Genomic DNA, 19,822 nt, shown 5'->3' with positions numbered 1-19,822 from the left:
TCAGCAGAAAGGAGCGGATTAGGCTCTGTATTGCCAGGGTCGGGCTCATTAGGAGAGGAGGTGACTCTACTGGACATTTGTGAAAAAGAGCTTTATAGCTCATAGGATTCCTCCAGTATAAATATTCTCATTCTTTGTGTTCGGGCTCTGCGACTGTGGAACTCTCCACCGGATCGTGTCAGAGATTTTGCCCACACAAGGCTTGAGGCGTATTTATATTTTAAAAACGTGCATGTCTTGTAAATGTTAGTTTCACCTTAACTTGTGTAGAAGAGTGGCCTCGAACCCCGTGGTAATAAAAGCGCCCTATAAACAAACATTATTCTCATTATTAGTACTCGCGAAGTCATTAGTACTTGCTGTGGCCAATACTCCCCGACAGCTGGCATTGTCTGCGGTCGTCGTTGGCGCTCGCTGCTCCCGGCACGTGCCGTGCGTCACCGTTGTTGTTGTTGTTTCCGCGCAGCCCGGTGAGGATGACGGATCAGGTGAACACCGTCTGCCTGCCGGAGCGTGACCAACAGCTGGTGCATGGCACAATGTGCTACATCACGGGGTGGGGGAAGACCAAAGGTGCCGGCAGATCGCCCCGGAGCACCCCCGCACGCTGCGGTCCCTTCAGCCGGCACCGCTTCCCGCTGTTTGCCACGTTAACTTTTGTGTGAAGCAAGTCAGGTTGCCAGCTCTTCTGTCCGCTGTACAACGGCAATGCCTATAAGTGCTTAACGTCACTCTCCTATGACGGCTACCATGGTTACAGTTGCTGTGAACTTCACTCGTTGATTCCTCCTCCCGTGTTGAGGACACGGTCTACCAGACACTGTTGTTGTCTCTTCCATCACACTGTGTTCTCCCACCACACTGCAGGTCACAACAACACACTCACTAACCCACTCACCCTCTCACTCACCACACTGCCGGTCTCAACAGTTCTCTCTCTGCTTCTTCCCTCGCACTGCTCCACTTTGGAATCTTTTGCCATCGTCTATATTTTTCCCAAGTTCTTATAATAATAATCTTCCTCAATTCAATTAACATATTCAATCTATTCCAACTCTGATCGTGCTGTACGTTGCAAGCCGCTTGATGTGTTATAGGCCACTGCTTGGCAAATGCGCTGGGCAAATGCGCTGCGTGCGTTTGTTGCGTTTTGTGCAGGAACTGGGAACGAGGGAGTGCTGAAGCAGGCCTTGCTGCCCATCATCTCCCGAGACGTCTGCAACCGCGAGGAGTTCCTCAACAACCGCGTGCCGCACACGCAGATCTGCGCTGGCTACGAACAGGGCGGCACCGACTCCTGCCAGGTGTGCCTTTCCACTCACACGCAAAGATCCCCCGCGTAGCCCTCACAGACCGCTGGGGAAAGTGCTGCAAGCGAGCACTTAAGAAGGCCGGCACGGCACACGAGGCGGTGTGTGGCCAGCAACACACATGGCCGCCTTTGTCTTCCTAGTACTGATGTTTACAAACCGCACCAGGTACTCATTTTGAAAGACGAGTCGACCTAGGGGAGGCCCAGGACGGGTTCATATATTCGTTGCTGTTATTGGTCGTGAGCGGGAATCGAACTCAGGTCGCCGGGTTCGTAGCGCAGTTCGCGAACCAATGTGTAGTGGGCATCTGACAGTCGTATTCAATAATAGGAGTTTTTATTTCTTCCAAGAATTCCCTTTTCATCAAGCGTTCCGAACTCTCTCGCTTCCCCTTCATATATCCCTCAAGCCCCTTTCCTGAAGGTTCCTTGACCTGTTTTCCTCCAGTCAATCACCTTCCACATTTCCTAATGGATTCCAAACGTCCTCCCTGTCAATCATCCTCCGTTTTTCGCACTTTCCATGTTGTATTTCTCCTCTAATCCCTTAAATTTCCTGCTTCGAACCAATCCCCTTTCAGGCCCATTAAGCACCAATCAGAGGCCTTGCTTTACTACCTGACTGTCGGTGTCATGCACGCTGTATCCATAACGTCAGGAATTTTCGGTTGTGATGGAATCACTACAAGTGCACTACCGCTCCCCACACACACAACAATAGTCGCTCAGGGGCAGTAACATTACCATGGCGCTCCTGTCAGGCTAGGTGCACTTTGAGGCCACATACAGATGCTATGGGTTGACTGAGATGACCAGCAGATGCACTCACCCACATAAGGCGTTTTTCTTGGGTTAGATTTCGTGAATTTTAATGTCATTTAACCCGCCACAACCCGACACAGCAAGTAATTGTAAATGTTGTGGGTTTACGCTCGCCGGTGTGCTGAAGTAGTAACAAATTGGCACATTTTGTTCACGCGACAAACCTTATTAATTGACTGTGTCGGGTGGTGGCGGATTTAACGACACATTCATATTTGCGCGACCTAACCCAAAAAAAGTTATTACGGATAACATTTGTCGCGAAATCTTACAACTATGTGTTGCACTCACTCGCACAGACGTGCAGGAAACAGCCTATCCACTCCCACACACAGAACACAGGCAGCGTAATCCCACGTGACCGAAACAATCATCCACCGCGTTGAGCCCACTCCACACTCCGGTACAATGTCTCTAGTGCAAGGGGAGCATGGCTGTGCATTTAAACAAAATCAACTTTACACTCAAACCCACGTGGTTGTTGGCTGCAGGGAGACAGCGGAGGCCCCCTGGTGTGCATGCAGGCCGAGCGCTGGGTACTGCAGGGAGTGACGTCGTGGGGCATCGGCTGCGGAGACGTGGGAAAACCCGGCGTGTACACGCGCACAGCTCCCTTCATGTTGTGGATAGAGCGCGTCATCAACCAGTAGGGTCCATCCCCCACCCCCCCGCGGCCACGCCTGGCACTGCCAGACTCCCAGGGGCCGGTCCCAAAGCACGAAAGCCCCATCACCTGGCACACTTGGTATTGGCACTATCGTTGTTACACCGGAGGGTTATTATGAATGAAGGCACCAAGCTTTCTGTAGTTTCAGAGTCTGCTGTAATTTCACAGCAGGAGACAATGTCGCCACTGCGTGTGATCACAACTGAGTAATGGGCGGTGTCATTTTTGCGAATGAAAAATGTGGACCGTGACGCCGGCACAAATGGCTGCACTTGTCTCAAACGACGTCGGGGGATCTTTAACCTCCACTTCGAAGCGGACAGCGCAGAGTATTTTTTTATGGATAATAAACCTTTTTCAAGGAATCAAGTCTGCATTAGCCACACGTACTTGTGGTGAACATGCAAACAAACATGCTCTGATAATATATGCATTGTCTTTGAAACTGATTGGCCTACACCAGTGACAGCCTTCTTTAGGGCCTAGTCTCACCAGTGTCAAACCTATTATTTTTTCATACTTTGATATTGGCAAAAAGGTCCCATTTTGTAGCTTCTCACCCCGAGCTATGAATGCTCTCAGTGGCATTGTCTTTGTACTGTTCGCCTTTTGGTGTTCTCTGGTCTGACACTGGTGCGATGAGGCCCTAAAGAAGGCTGTGTCTGGTGTAGGCCAATCAGTTTCAAAGACGATGCATATATTATCAGAGCATGTTTGTTTGCATGTTCACCACAAGGACGTGTGATTAATGCAGACTTGATTCCTTGAAAAAGGTTTCTCTATAGGTATTCGAACATCTTAACACCTGTTTTATTGGCAGAAAGGGTAAAACCTATTCTTATTTTTTCATGCTTTGAAAATGGCAAAAAAGGTCCCATTTTGATAATAAACCTGGCAGTAATAACCAGGGCAGCCTGCCTAATTCAAAACCACGAACATCTACAACAAGCGGCGAATATTTACAAACGCCGTTATATTTCAGTGACAGTCCATGAGAATGAACGAGGAAGTGACTCGCGTTTGCGAGCACAGCTTCATATCGTGCCCAAGGGAACGGTAGCGCTCGATGTTGCTGTTTTAGTCTTGGGCAATTGTTGGTATTGTTGGTTCTGGCTGCCCCTTCCCGCACGTTCGTGCAAACTCGACAGTGGCGTTCTGATTACAATCCACATGAACAGCGCCGCTAAATACAAGTTCATCATTATTGTTATTTGTTGCTGTTTGATTTAATATGATGTGTTTGATTTTGATTGTCAACAATATATGGTTTCATTTAACATGCACACATTTTGATTGTGATCGTGGCTGCCATTTTTCTGAGGGCTTGTGGGAACTGACGTTGTGGGGTGTGTCACGTGGGTACAAGCTGGGCGTTGCGGGGTGTGTGACGTGGGGACAAGCTGGGCATGCGCTGCCCTTCTCATGCGCTGCCCTACTCATGCACAGACACCACGTGCAGCACAACGGCAACGAGCCAATGCACGAAGAGTAAAACAACGGGAATACTTTATTTGTTTCATTTGTGAAATTTCCAAAGGAGTTATTCTCTCAAGAGCTGCATAGCTGGATAATCACTTGGAACCGTGGAATGATGAAGCAGCGCAGAGAGGTTCGGAACGGATTTACAGCGTCAACCTTAATGGGACACGTTCACTACAAAACACACAATGTGCTAACAACAACCCTTTACACAGTAATACTGATTCGTTTACATTTCTAGTTTTTAAAACATTGTACAAAGGAAAAATACATTCCCGAATGCCCCTCGGTATGCGGTGACCAACGATAAAATGTTCATTCCAAAACCAAACCACTGCAAGCCTCACTCACGAGTGTCCAATGAACGGGTAGTATAAGTCGGTTGATGCCATTTCACACGTCGGACGTGACGTGCGAACTTCCGCTTCCTCGGCAAACGACGCTCGATGAAGAATCGCAGCGTCCCGGGATTCATATCAAAGCCGTCTACGGCCATTCTGTCTATTCAACTCCAGAAGCTCTTGGTGATCGCCTCATGAGAAGTTATGAGACAATGCAAGAGACGCGACTACGTAAAAATATGAACAGGAATTATAATATGCAAGTCTAAACAATAGTAAGAATACACTTCATGAATAAGTCAAATATACACTATTTTGCAATATATTTCAAATTAGAGACTCGAGAGTAACATTACTATACACTGTACTTACATTTTATAAAGATTTTACACGAAGGAAGTGAACCTAGATGACCGCTCGTGGCAGTACGACTCGTGCACGATCCTCGGAAGCAGCGATGGATCCAGCAATGGAACCAGCGATGGATCCAGCAATGGATCCACTGTTGGAACCAGCGATGGTAAGTCCTGGGTGCTCTTTACTCTCACAAAACGAGGAAGCAATGCTTTATGACTATAAGCACTGCTACCCGCGGAGAAAAAATGAATCCAAAACAACAGCGTTGTAGTTAACCGATGTCAGCCAACAACAAATCAAAAAATTTAGCAAGCAGGTTTTCGCAGTCGGTATTAAGATTCATAGTTGCTTTTGGGGTTAGGACATGAAATGATCTGGCCAAATCGGTGTCGTAAGACCCTCCACAAATGTTACTGGATCTTGTCGTGAAGATGCTTTGGCACAGTTTCAAATTTAATTGTGAAAATTATTCTCCAAATCACCAGTGGGCTGACACGGCAATAATAATTGCCACGTGAAATAATCGTACTCTGTTAGACCATGTCGAGTGGTGGAGGGTCTTATAGTACAGATTTGGCCAGATCCTTAAGTTGCCTAACTCAAAAATACATTATTAATTAAAGGATACAAACATGGTTCCTCCAGTCTATCATATTTATTTCAATACAACACGTGTCTACGGTCAATATTAACAGCTGTGCACGGTTATTGCTCGAACTGCCTGGTTGCGATATACCCGACGGTCAAAAAGGTGACGCATCTGTGGGCTTCAACTCACCGCCTTATTTGCAAACAACCAGCCGTGAGCGACACAGTGCTAAGGTGCCAAGGAAGCATCCATCGTGTGGCCCGAGCGAGAGCCCGCGGCAAGCCCTCAGGAGGTGGTGGCCAGGCTTTGGCTACACGCAGGTTCAGCGCGGCTGAGAGTAAAGTCTTCTGTAGACACTCACTGCAGGGCTTAACAGTCACCGACGGTCAATCTTCATCGGTATGCACGTCAATCCAACTCCACGGAGACATTTCCACACGTTCCTAAATCCTTTACTGGAGAAGAAGGTTCTACAGATCACCCCTGGTGCGTTTTAAACAGCGCTGCAACTGTGATTCTGTGAGAAGCCTTAGGCGACTGAGTCAAGTGGCCATTTCTAACCCCCACAACGAGCGCAGCCAAACCTGGACGAATTTCTCAGCCTAGGTCTATTAAGACGGTGCAGTAAACTGCCAAAAGGTTCACCACAATACCTGTACCACAGCTCGGCACAAATACATTTCTGCTATCCGAACACAAATGCCGATTCCCGGACTGCAGGATTCGAACCTCGGTCCATTCTTACCGCGAGGCACAAATGCCGCAGCATTTTCCCCCACTTCCGATGAGCACAGTTTTCTACGTACGGCGTGAAAGAAGTTCGACGTACGTCCAACTGCGCTTCCACCCTGCCACTCTAAACACGACAGTGACTGCTTCACGTCGAGAAGATGCCAATCGGTTTAATGTTGAAGACAATATGTGAGCCAGAGAGACGACTTCACATCCCAATGCGAGTGGATCGAACCGATCGCGCGTCGCCCGGGGGTGGTGGGGGTGGTGGCGGTGGGGGGGAACTCGAAGCAGAACAAATCGTCGCAGTCCGTGGCCACTTATCCACCCACTCCCAAGGTCCCCAGGGCGGCTGCCCTGACCGGCACATGCAGGCAGCATCTTCAAGGTGGGTTAGAGTCGCTTTACTTAGAGATGTCGGTGGGGGGGTGAGGGGATGTAGCGAGACTTGTTGTATGGCGGTGGGGGTGGTAGGGGTGGTGGGGGAGTGATGGTGGGGGGCAAACATTGCAGGCTGCGAGAGGGCAGACGATGGCGGGGGGAAAGGAACACGGCACAGACTGCGGGGCCGTCATCTGGGGCGCCGTTCTGTGTTTATACTTTGCACCAAAGTGCACGTCTTTTTGTTAACCTTGTGGTCTGGGAAATACTCGGCTGTTTTTAACAACTCAAAACGGCAACTAAAAACTTTCGTCAAAACCACCCACTAATTATTTCCAGATATTTATTTCGTTAAAAAAAACCCATCATCTCTGTGTTCATTGATTACATTATTGTAGCACTATCCAAACGTCTCCACCTCAAGTATTGTGATATGGAGTTATTTAACCCTCTCAGTGCAGGCGTTGGCCGCTGACCGGTTGGGCTAGAGCTGTTCCAACCAACGCGTCTTGTCGAGGAAATAAAATGCGGTGACGACAGCGGGCACAGCTGTGTTGATGAGAATGTCCTACAGAGGCCGATGTGAGCACGATGCTAAATAAACATCGGTGGGAAGAAGTTTTAAGCGGGCAGACAGAGAAAGCTGCCAGACTATCTGCGGAATCGACAGCGAGGAGACTAGACGGACTCAATAGGCGCGCATTCAACAGCCGTCGCAAGCTTTTAAAATGGACCATGACAAAAATGTAATGGACGGGTGTGAACTGTACTCGTGTGTGTAGAGTGGATTTTTCTCTAATATTAAGATATTTTTAAGACAAGAATGTGATTTAGAATAAGCTTGACTTGTAATTCCGATTATAATGACCTTTGTTTTTAACACGCAATACATTGGTATTATGTACATCGTTGTTTGCCGCCAGATTACGTCGTTCATTGTAGAGGGAATCAATAGGCTGGATTCAATGTCCATGACGATAGAAACCCACTGGATGGATCAACAGGTAATGTATATTGCTCCGTCGCCAGTGCTGCAACGTCACGGCGCACTGTGAAATCATGGTACGGGAGCCCTACTTCATGGAAGTGGCTCCTTAATCTAAAACCCAACTAAAATATCCAGCACATGCTCCTAGTCAGTTTATATTAATATGGCGCAGGAGAGAACTAACCTCAATGGTAATACAAACCAACAACAATAACTTCGTGTAAATTGGTGAAACAATACAACGGGCCTACATAGCCTGAAGATGGTCATCGTGAAGGCCAGGTTTTCCAGGCACATTTGCTCTGTCCAGCACCTGGTGCAGGCTTCATGGGGAAACTCCAATGACACCTCTTACCTACCATTTATCACTTGTTATTAAAGTTACGGGTGAAACTGAGTTGAGACACACGAGGATGCGTGACAACCTATTGTAATAAATGAGTTTGAACTTGCGAGTACAACGCAGTTGCTATTCACCAACTGCGTATTCACGGCACTGCGCAGTTGCTGCTCGTTGTTGCTGCTCGTTGTTGCGGCGTGATGGTCGCTCAAGCGACCGATGAGGCCACGTGATTTTACTCGGACTGATAATGCTTTTAAAATCTGGCTAGACAAACCCTTCACATTTTGCATAATTTACCGTTCTTTTATATAAACGATCCTCTGCGACAAAAATATACATACGTCTTTCTTTAGGTAATCCGTTAAAAAGAATATTTTACAGATGCCCGAAACCCAAAATATCAAAAATGTAATTGTTCCACAAAATGTTCATTGCATACAGTGGCAGTGGTGCAAGATAAACTCTGTCTTGTCGAAGCATTCCAATTATTAGCAGCAGGAAAATGTTGCAAATCTGTAGCTGCCGGATATCGGCCACTCTTGCTGCTGCCACTGCCAATTGTGTGAACGCGGAACGTCAGCTCTGTGAGCCAAGGTAGAGGATGCGGACACAGCGTCACGAAGCGGCCATCAGCCCAGCGGGGCCTCAACACCACCATCGCCGTCACCGTCACCACCACCAACCCCAACCACTACCCCAACTACCACCGCTACCGCCACCACCACCCCAACCACCGCCATCACCACCACCACCACCCTAACCTCCATACCACCTCTGTCACCACTACCACTCAAACCACCACCAATACCACTCTAACCACCACCACAACCACTACCACCCCAACCACCACCACCCCCACCATCCCAACCACCACCGCCACCATGCACTCTCTACTAGCAGAGACAAAGATCCCCCATATAGCCTTAACAGACTGTTAAGGCAAGTGCTGTTAGCAAGCACCTATTGAGGCCGGCACAGCACACGAGGGGGTGGGTGGCCAGCACCACGTCAGACCGCCTTTGTCTTCCCAGTGGCGATGTTTTTATGCACCACACCAGGTACTCATTTGAGTCGACCTAGGGAAGGCCCATGACCGGTTCAGATAATCGTCAATGTTGTTGGTGGCCGTGAGCGAGAATCGAACTCTGGTCGCCGGGTTCGTAGCGCAACGCAGCGCTAACCGCTACACTACTCCCACCGCCATCACCACCAACATGCTCGCCAAAGCTGACTCAAGAGACAAGACCAATAAGCAACCATATGCCTCCTCCACATATGCAAAAATATATACATTTTTACAGATCCACCTGGGAGTGCAGAATTTTAGCAATGGTTTAACACAAGCAAACTCTGGGCCAGTTTCGACATTCAGTGTGTCATCGGGCTTACTTGAAAAAAAAGCTCATAAACTGCCAGATGTTTATAGGCAAAGACCCTCTTTGTTAGATTTCGGTCCGAGATATGCGTTAAGTTCAACCAATCTTGCTTAAATTAACCATTCCCAGAAGGCCGTGTGGCTGGTGGAATGCTCCGATTAGCAAGGCTGACTACGACATAAGTTCAACATGCATACATACATACAAAGTAAAGTCTACTTGTATTTTATGTGGAGGGACAGATATGGAAAGGGGGCACATCTTCCGTTTAGTTATTCTGTTACTTGTACTCTCCACGACGCTGACGTCTGCGTTGCTCGACTCAGCCGATCATCCCCCAGGGTAAAGATAAGCACCAGTCCTGTGAGAATCCCAGCAATGTGATCATCCAATGGAGAGACTGTACCCCTCCAGGGCAACGTGGAATTTCCACCACTGGCTCAAAGCCACCAAAGGAGACGAGTGCCACCCCATTGCTCGTTTGAGCAACGAGGACATTGATAGATCTTTGCTGCCTGGATGAGGGCTCTACAACGCGTGGTATCTCCACGTTTCAACGTAGCGGAGCACCATGTATAAACTCGCACTACCGATCATCAGTACAAGATAACCATTACCGATCAACAGTACAAGAAAACCGTTACCGATCGTCAGTACAAGATAACCGTGCTCACTTAGAATTCTCCTGGCAGCACAATGCTGCACAGAAGACCTCTCATGGGAGTGAAACGGTTCTGGTACATTAATTGTAGTTTGTTCAAGTCCTGGAGTTGCTTAATGGTCTCAGTGAGAAATTCTCATTTACCAAATGTGAAGTGGATGTTATAACCTGTAACTTCACCATTCAAAATTGTAAGGCATTATGTCATCATAGCAAATTTTAAAACAAGTTACTGTCCAAAAGATATTGATCAACGTTTAATCATCCAATCGATTATAATAAAAAAAGCAAGAATGTCAGCTGGTTCTCAGCTGGTGTTAAACTGACAAATCAGTCTCGGTGTTGTAATGTGGGTGGCATCAACAGCTTTAGCCACGACGCGATCTGAAGGAACCATCAAGGCCACGGAGCCCCTCTCTGGGTTGGTGACTCCCGGGGCTGCTGAGCATCACCAGGAAGCATGCGGGTGAATATCATCCTACATCGACGGTGCGGTGCGATGTCTACGCCCGAGTCATACACGCAAATGCTGATATGATACGCGCACCGGTGCTACGATCTGTACTGGTGTAATATAATAGGCCTTTGTGTTGATATTTTAAGTGCGGCCAATTTTGCATAGAACCCACGTTTACACCGGCAAGTAGGAGACGAGATGATGATTACACGAAGATTGAGATCATGGTAACTTGCCACATAGGGTTTCGTCGCCGATATGATTCATAATAGATTTTTGGGTTAGGCCACATAACAATTTGGCGAGCTTCGCAACAAATTTGTTCAGATTATTCCGCGGCCTAAGGTATTAAAACACGTCGCCCTATGATATCCCAAGATTACTACCAGACTCTACAGCACGAGCTAATTAATACACATTTTTTTCCTCATATCAAGTTATGACTATCAAGCCAAGCAGCGCTTTCAACGAACATTGTAATATCCGGTTGAATCATGGGTATGCCACCGACTCAGAAACTCTGTAAATTTGTATTAAAGAGTCCTCCGCGGCAGCGCTGTGCTTGCGCAAAAGCCAAGCGCGGTACTCCTCTGATTCTACGTGGTGAACAGGATGAACATGAGCACCCTTCACATTGACGGAACGATATTGCGACGCTACGTGGGATTTAGACTCGTGCGGCCTCGTGAAATTTGGTGTCAGCAGCCGTGTTGAGGCCAACAGCGGAGCTTGGGCAGTGGGAAATGGGGGGAGTGAGTGAACGGCCGGTGCTGTTGAAAGGCACCGCAATGCACAACTCGAATTACAGCAGCATTTTCGTGAAAGCGTACTCTCGACAGCGATTCACACCGCATGACACGCATCGACAGCTGGCCACGGTAGAGTCGGGAGGGTGGGGGGGGGGTTTCGAGGGCTTGCTCAGCGCAGCCACGAGGACGGCACCCACTGTGGCTCAGTGTCCAGCTTGTTGACGTGCCGCAGCAGCTCCTGGTGGGCTTTGTCCAGGTCGGCGTTCACGATGATGCCATCGAAGTAGTGGCCGTAGCCCTGCTCCATCTCGCGGGCCTTTTCGATCACCTCCCGCAGCTCCTCTGGCTGCACATCGCACGCCGTCGGAAACATCACCACGTACATCGCCGATTTCCAGAATGCAAAGCGAGTGCAATGTAAAGCGGAGATTTCAGGGTTCATGCAATGCCTTGAAATAAGCTCATTGAGCAGAAAATCGCTTTGACTTTTGTCTTGTCTAATTAAACTATACCATTAAAACTAAATAATTTTTTGGTTTATTTTACCAGGTAAGGCCCACTGAGCTATATTGCTATTTTTCAGAACCGACCGGGTCACAAATAATAGCGCAACAAAGTGGCTTATCACGTGTAAATTTATAGCAGCCAAATACTGTAAAGCATCTTTCTAAATATGGAGGGAAAAACCGGAGGACCCGGAGAAAAATCCATGCGACCACGGGGAGAATGTGCAAACTCCAAATATATAGGCATCACACGGGATTGAACCCACGACCTCCTGTATACCAGGCGAGGTAGTTAACATCTCGCCACCGAGTTCGGGTCAGCGATGGTTATGATGATAGCCCTCAGTGTTAAACACCTTTTGCTTCATTGCCAACGTAAGTGAAATATAATTCCCAAGAAACGTGCACTCACTTTGGGGTTCTTTGATTCTTTTGCCATCATGGCTCGGAGTCGTTCTTGTGACGGCGGTGCCACAAAAATAATGTACGGCTTCAAATCGGAATTCTTTAACAGCTTCAAAGACTGAAAACAAAAAACAAACACAGGCTCTCATTGCAGTGATCTCTAGTGCTGCATGATGCACATCTTCAGACACCAACTTGAGCAGTAAGGTGTCGGGACTTACACGCCATCCCGTAGGTTTATATTATTATTACCAGGTAAGCCTCACTGATGAATCTCATGGGTTTTCGAGGAATGTCCTGCCAAGTTTTCCAAGTCAGGGGGCAATGATTGACACCTATGTTTCAATCTAGCAATTTGCAGCTAAGTCTGCAAATTTGGACCATGACACCAGCACACAAAGGCCTACCCTTGCAAATGATGTCACGGGGATCTTTTAACGTCCACTGTGCAGCAGTTTCTGTGTATTTTTCTTTTTTTTTGGCTAATACCCCCTCAGAAAATTCTTCAAAGTCAGAAAATTTGGAACCAGGGCGGCAGGGGCTACACATTCGGACCGTGACCCTCTGCAACATAGCGAGCAGCTTACGATCGGAAATTTACGCGAGGTGAGGTCCTGGTTGGGGGTTGACTCGGCCCATCATCCCACCCTCCGGGTCCATGGTATTGGAGACCACTTTGTGCGGAAATCGACGGTGGTTATCCTCTGGACAAGACTCATTGACCCCCACAAAAGGAATTTGGAATTTCCACCACTGGGCTGTGTAGGGCTCTTAAGAGATGAGCACCGATATCTCAATGTTCATTTGAGCAGCAGGAAGTCACTCTTGACTTTAGTTGCCGATGATGACGATGACGACGATTATGGTCAAACTCTTTTCACGCCGCCACCACCGCGTGTGCCTCACCTGGGTGTGAAGGTTGAGGACGCAGATCTTGCCCGAGTTGATGACTTGTCGCACCGAGTCGATGCTGGTGCCGTAGAGGTTCTTCTCGAACTCGCCATGCTCAATGAATTTGTGAACTCCAATGTCCGCCTCAAACGCCTGCCGCGACACGAAGTGGTAGTCGCGCCCGTCCACCTCGTTGTCCCTCATGCCACGCGTCGTGTCTGCGAGCCAACACACAACGATTAGGGGCCCCAAGTACACAAAGCGACCCCGAACACTCGTCCCAAGTCCGCCGGGCGGAGATCGTCGTAAGATCTGAAGAGCCGTTGGAGAAAACATACAAATTAAAAAGGGCATACTTGGGTCCTAGTGAGACGGCAATGCTTGTTGGCATGACAGCGGTTGCTAGGGACGATGTCATCACTCCCACTGCACCAGCCAAGCAGCTGCCAAGAAGACAACCTCGCATGCAACATTAAGGCACTTTGAGGTCCCCCATGCAACATAGACGACAAGATGTCATCGCTCCATGCGCTTCAACCAATCAGCGGCTGAGGTGAGTAGATTTGTGTTAGTAATGTTGGTTATATTCAGTATTAAAAATGTTCAATAGTATAAGTGATTGTGTGCGTGCGAGCATGTGAGCGAGCGAGTGTGAGCGAGTAAGTAAATGAGTGTGTGTAACTGTGTGAGTAAGCGAATGAGAGAGCATGAGTGTAAGCAGGTGTGTGAGTGAGTATGTGAGTCCGTGCATGTGAGTGCGTGCGAGTGAGTGTGTGTGATTGCGTGTGTGTGGGGAGCGGTGGTGTAGCAGTTAGCGCGTTGCACTACAAACCCAGAGACCGAAGTTCGATACCCACTCACGGCGAACACCAGTGACGAATATCTTAACCGGTCTGGGCCTCCCCTAGGTCGACTCAGCCTTAATTGAGAACCTAGTGCGATGTGTGGTGCTCACCACCCATCCCATGTGCCATGCCGTCCTTCAAAAGTGCTCGCTAACAACTCTTGCCCCAACAGTCTGTGAAGGCTATAAGGAGGCTCTTTGCCTATTGCACCACTGTTTGTGAGTAATCGAGGCAAGTGTGAATGAGTAAGTGCAAGCGAGTGAGCAAGTCGGTGACCAAGTATATGTGAGTGACTGAGCGAGCAAGCGAGTGTGTGTTTGAGCAAGCCTGTGAGCCAGTGTGTGAGTGTGTGAGCCCGGAAAAAACAACCCCCTACCTCCTCGTGGTGCCGGACGGCAACGCTGTGGTGGGCAGTGCCATGGGGGGAGGGTCAATTTAGATTGGCCATTCCCCCTCATGGCGGTTATAACCACCTTCAATTAATTACCACAAAACCACGTCTAAAATATCTAATTAATAAGCTTGTGCCAGAGGCCCCGGGGAGACAGGCGTCTATGACATCTCCTGGCCAAACCTCATTTGGCAGAGCCAAGAGATTGAATCTTTACCCTCGGGGCTCCTCCACTTAAGTTTGTGAAGCCTTCGATGGCTGTACCAGGGGAATTTTCATCTGGTACAGATACAATGGGAGGCTGATCGATGTCCGGCTGCGGTCAAGGGATGGCTTCCTATTGGTCAACCATGTTATGTATGCCGATGATCTGGTAATTGCCTCTCACTCAGAGGAGAAGTTGGAGGTGCTGCTGCTAAACCTGGAGCGTGCCACTAAGAGGTGGGGCCTTACCATCAGCCCCACCAAAACTAAGCACCTGCCTGGGTATTTTATACCATCGGACACTCCACCCCACAGTTCTCAATTGGTGATGGGGCAGTTGTGGAGAGAGTGGAGTTTCCCATACCTAGGCAGTGTGCTCATGACCGGCTCCGGTTTGACAACAAAGGTCTCACTTCGAATCAGTCAAGCAGCATTATCTTTTCATCGGTTGCGTAACGCTGTGTGGAAGCTAGCTGGTCTGTCGCTCCGCACGAAGCTTCAGGTCCTTCTCGGCCACGGTCATTCCCTCCCTTCTCCACGCTTGCAAAACGTGGACCCCCCTAATGGAACATCTTCGCCGGTTAGAAACATTTAGGCTGGCCTGCCTACGATCCATCCTGGGCTTAACCAGGATGGATTTATGAGGCGCTCACAAATCGTTAAAAGATCTGGACGAAGTCCCATTGGTGAGCTCCTCCGGCAGGCAAGGCTGCGTTGGCTGATCATGTAGCCCGCATGCCCAGTCACTGCATGCCTAAACAGCTTTCGTTCGGCCGGATAGAGGGGGCTAAACGGGCGTGACACGGGCTAGAGAAGAGATGGAGTGACGTGGTACAGGAGGAGCTGAGTGGACTTGCTGATGACTGGTACCAGCGGTGTCAGGATCGGCCTCTGTGGAGGAGGCTCGTGGAGGAGGCTCATAAAGGACGCTACTGGGCAGTCGCCTTCCAACAACAACGGAGGGCGGAGGAGCGATGCTCACAACAACGAGCGGAGCGCCGGGTGGCTAAAGCACAGCAAGTTGGCACAGCAGGGGGCACAGGTGGTGCATCAGCCAGTCATCTCAGTCAGTCGAGCCGTGGCACCTGGGTCTGCCCCGTGATCTCCTGCCAGCGGGCGTTCAACATTTCACGTGGCCTCAGCGTGCACATAGCCTCGCACAAGCGTCGTGGTGATGTCACCGCCACTTAGTGGCGAATGGCGGTTGTTGTTGTTGTTGTTGTTGAGTGTGAGAGCGAGTGTGTGAATGAGCAAGTGTGTGAATGAGCAAGTGTGTGAATGAGCGAATGTGTGAATGAGCGTGTGAGTGTATGAATGAGCAACCGAGCGAATGTACATGAATGAGTGAGTCAGCGAGTTTGTGAGCGAGTGTGTGTGAGTGAGCAAGTGAGCGAGAATGTGAATGACGAGTGTGTGATTGAGCAAGCAAGTGAATGCACGTTAATGAGGGAGCGTGTGAGTAAGTGAACGAGTGTGTGAATGAGCGAGCGTGTGAGAAAGTTAATGAGTGATCGAGTGTTTGAGTGAGCGAGTGTGTGAGTGAGCGCGTGAGTGAGCGCGTGAGTGAGCGAGCGAGTGTATGTGAATGAATGAGCAAGTGTATGTGAATGAGCAAGTGTGTTAATGTGTGAGTGAGCGAGACCGTACGGGGCGTTGCGGCAGCAAAACGGTCCGCGTCACTCTCCATGAGTCTCGTTCGTAGCTCGTTGCGGCCACAGTTGGGAGGCCCGATGAGCACAATGGGTCTCTTGCGGTTCGCAGGCTGGTGGTACAGCGCCATCTCCTCGTACGTCAGGATTTCATCAGCATCCATCTCTGAACACGCAGCACAAGCGGACAAGAGCGCAGACTTTATCACCTTCCGTGTCAACCGTAGATGACCATTTGTTCATTATTTTCCCCTTGCTCGTGTTTACTCAGGGTAGTCTCACTGCGTCTCGTGACGATTTTTCAGGAGGGACTGGCCAGGTGTGTGTGGTGGTGGTGGTGGGCAATGTTGCTGTGTCGAATCCCAATCGAGTCATTTGCAGGTTTGGGATATTTGGCCAATACAAGTTACAATGTTTTTTTTTAGCTATGGGAGGAAACCAGAGAACTCAAAAGAAACCCATTCAGATCATATGGAGAACATACAAACTATGAAAACTCACTCACATTCACTCTCACTTTAACACACTCATACACTCTCTCACATATTCACTCACCCACATTCTAAACTAAACTATTCTTTATTTTACAGGTTAAGTCCACTTTTTCAGAGGTGACCGGGCCATAAATGATAGCTTAACAAAGTGGCTTATCATATGGACATTTATAGCAGCCAAAAACTCTAAAGGCATGTTGATTCTAAATTGGGAGGAAAAACCGGAGGACCCAGAGAAAAATCCAGGCAACCACGGGGAGAAAGACATGCAAATCCCACATATACAGGCATCGACAGGGTCGAGATCGAACCCAAAACCTCCTGCATACCAGGGTAGGGAAATAACATCTCGCTACTAAGGCAACCATTTTTTTACTCAATCTCACTCCCTCCCTCACTCTGCAGAACAGGAAGAGAACAAGCAAACTCCATACAGCAGGGTGCCCCAGTCGGCAATCGAACGCAGGCCGCTGTTGCTGTGAAACGGCACGAGTGTCACCCCACTGCGCCGCCGCTACGCTGCCGCCCGGTGATAGACGGTGACGATGAGCGAGGCTCGGCCCCGTGAGCACCGTGTGCCATGCCGTACCGTAAAGTTTCTTCCTCTTCTTCTTGTTCTTCTTGGCGCACCACAGCTTTCCTGCAGGGAATGTGCAGCACAGGTGAGCAGGACTCATTGGTGCCCGGCTCTCCAGACGCACCCCGATCGACTGCGCGCGCGTCTCGCGTTCGCCGTGCGCTTTAAAAAGCCACGATAACCGCGTGAGGTGGCAGGTGCTGCGCAGTGGAAACGCGGTGATGACGGAGCGCAAGGATCGAGGCTGCCTCTCCGGTCTGGGGACGCGTAGAGAGTGCGGCGAACAGGGATGAGTGATCGAGTGAAGAGAAGGGGCCACTGTTTCCTTGCTCGCTCACCCGACTTCTCCATATTGTCATCCTCCTCCACCGTCTGCTTCATGACCTCCCGCTGCTGTTGGAAGCTTTTCCCTACAAATCATCCACACAATCGCAGACAAAGAAAAAGATCCCCCTTATAGCCTTAACAGACTGATGCGGCAAGTGCTGTTCGCGAGCACCTATGAAGGCCGGCACGGCACACGAGGGGGTGGGTGGACAGCACCACTCCAAGTGGTGATGTTTACACACCGCACCAGGTACTCATTTGACGCCGAGTCGACTTAGGGGAGGCCCAGGACCGGTTCAAATAATTCTCACTGGTGGTTGCCATGAGTGGGAATCGACAAGGGTCGCCTGTTTGGTAACGCAGTGCGCCAACCACTACAAAGATCCCCCGTATAGCCTGTAACAGACTGTAGGGGCAAGTGCTGTTAGCGAGCACATATAAAGGTCGGCACGGCACACGAGGGGGTGGGTGGCCAACACCATGCCCGGCCGCCTTTGTCTCCCTAGCGGCGATGTTTACACATCGCACCAGGTACTCATTCGAGGCTGAGTCGACCTAGGGGAGGCCCAGGACCGGTTCAGATAATCATCACTGGTGTTTGCCGCGAGCGGGAATCGAACCCGGGTCGCCAGGTTCGTAGTGCAGCGCGCTAACCGCTACGAAGCTCTTTTTGCAGCTGTCCAGCTCAAGCTGGGGTTGGCAGTGGTGCAAAATCACATAGGGAGTTACATAGAAGATCCATTGCTAAGGCACACAGGGGCGGCTGCATGAAATTCAAGCCTACAATATGAATGATAAATATCGGGTTCACTCAAAACGTAGGCTTTCGTAGCCACCACCAACATGATCCACATGTGAATTTGTGTGAGGCCAGTCGAAGTTCCATGCCAATATTTCTGTCATGGTGGAGGGTTAATAGCAAAAAATTTCATATGAAACTGCTATGTAGTGGCCCAGAAATAAATATGGATCATAAACTGGGCTTGTTAACTGATATTACCGGTTCCAAAATTCAGGAACTGGTCATCGATTCCAGTGGATTTTTAGGAGGAAAGAGGAGATGTACCCACACTTTACTCCACCACACGACCTGTCGATCGACTGTGGTGTAACCATTTATACTGCTGCTGGGTGGAGAGACGGTGGGGGGAGGGGTGTGGGAGATGAGAAGCTTGCCCCGTTGCTTCAACCGCCACGCCGGTAAATCAAACAGCACGGCCGCTAGCTTCCTTTCTCAGTTAAAAGCTCAAAACGTTACGTTTAATGCAACAAACAGCATGTTTTTATTACACGCTTTTTATTAACTCACTCTGTTGTATCCTCAAATCTTGTAACTAAATTTTTACCCACTTCCCAATGTGGTGTCGACTGCCAACTTGATATACTTATGTCATACTGATGACAACACTATATTCTATCATTAAAAATGAAAAATAGATATTTTTTTCAACATTATGTTTTATATGTTATGTTTCAGCTTGGGTCTAATTGTCCACGCTCAACTAACGTTGGCTGTAAATCACCACGGTCCCTTACGTTATGGCAAGCTTCGGGGCCACTTCCTGGAGTCGTGGAGTTCTTCCATTACTAGTATGGTATATTTCAATAAAGTGTGTTTTAAAATTATATTTTTTTTTATATTACTTATTTATTTAATATTGTTGAATACTGTATCCACTCATTCGGTTGTCCGGTCGGACACACATACAAAGCTTAATAGTAAATGTTCTAATGTATTGCTGTCCAATGAAGGTTGTAAGCATTAATGCGTTGGGCTTTGTCCATCTGCCTGATTTGCGGATGTCAAGACGGGTGGACAGAGCCTTTCCGGAACTTGGCCTCGAGAAACCCGGCCACACAGACCACCCAAACGAGCGGGACCCCCAAGCGGTCGGTGCTGTGAACCCGCGGAGGGGAAGGTGCCGTTACCTGGCACGAGGCCGGCCAGTGGCTGGTTCACCTCCTCACCCTCGCGGAACGCCTGCCACCAGTTGGGGTCCTCCTGGCTCATGATGTGTAGCACGTCGCCCTTCTGGAAGGACAGGCCCAGCTCGCGGCACGGGATGTAGGGGTCGTCCAGCGGGTCGTAGTCAAACAGGGCCTTCATGTGCACCTGAGCGAACACGGCGGCACACCCAAACAAATTTTTGGGTGCAGGTTGGTCATGCCGCGCTCCTGTGTTGCAAGCGAGGATTGGTGGATCACGCGCGCATTCGTAAAAAACTCCCTCCCTACCCGTAGGTGTCGAGGTTGTTATTTCTTGCCCCTCATCAGGGTAC

The 19,822-nt window shown here is 49.2% G+C and overlaps 2 protein-coding genes across 4 annotated transcripts in view; one reads left to right on the top strand and one right to left on the bottom strand.

Annotated features, from left to right (window-relative positions):
- LOC144941634 (plasminogen-like) overlaps positions 1-2,784 on the top strand; it is a 49,550-nt gene extending 46,766 nt beyond the window's left edge. Inside the window, exons 17-19 of the mRNA XM_078867965.1 lie at positions 467-573; positions 1,159-1,304; positions 2,626-2,784. Coding sequence (XP_078724091.1) covers positions 467-573; positions 1,159-1,304; positions 2,626-2,784 — 412 coding nt within the window. The remainder of the gene's footprint in view (positions 1-466; positions 574-1,158; positions 1,305-2,625) is intronic.
- A 1,506-nt stretch (positions 2,785-4,290) lies between these two features.
- The window catches only part of PALS1 (protein associated with LIN7 1, MAGUK p55 family member), a 40,887-nt gene continuing 25,355 nt past the window's right edge, over positions 4,291-19,822 (bottom strand). For all 3 annotated transcript variants that reach the window (XM_078867966.1, XM_078867968.1, XM_078867967.1), the window contains exons 9-15: positions 19,473-19,656; positions 17,555-17,626; positions 17,229-17,279; positions 16,144-16,311; positions 13,072-13,274; positions 12,173-12,283; positions 4,291-11,600 (exon numbers count right to left, since the gene is read on the bottom strand). In XM_078867966.1, coding sequence (XP_078724092.1) covers positions 11,424-11,600; positions 12,173-12,283; positions 13,072-13,274; positions 16,144-16,311; positions 17,229-17,279; positions 17,555-17,626; positions 19,473-19,656 — 966 coding nt within the window. In that variant the 3' untranslated portion in view covers positions 4,291-11,423. The remainder of the gene's footprint in view (positions 11,601-12,172; positions 12,284-13,071; positions 13,275-16,143; positions 16,312-17,228; positions 17,280-17,554; positions 17,627-19,472; positions 19,657-19,822) is intronic.

Source organism: Lampetra fluviatilis, chromosome 25, assembly GCF_964198595.1.
Source record: "Lampetra fluviatilis chromosome 25, kcLamFluv1.1, whole genome shotgun sequence".
Classification (NCBI taxonomy): domain Eukaryota; kingdom Metazoa; phylum Chordata; class Hyperoartia; order Petromyzontiformes; family Petromyzontidae; genus Lampetra; species Lampetra fluviatilis.
The sequence above is the reverse complement of the archived record's forward strand: the minus strand, read 5'-3'. Positions and strand labels throughout refer to the sequence as shown.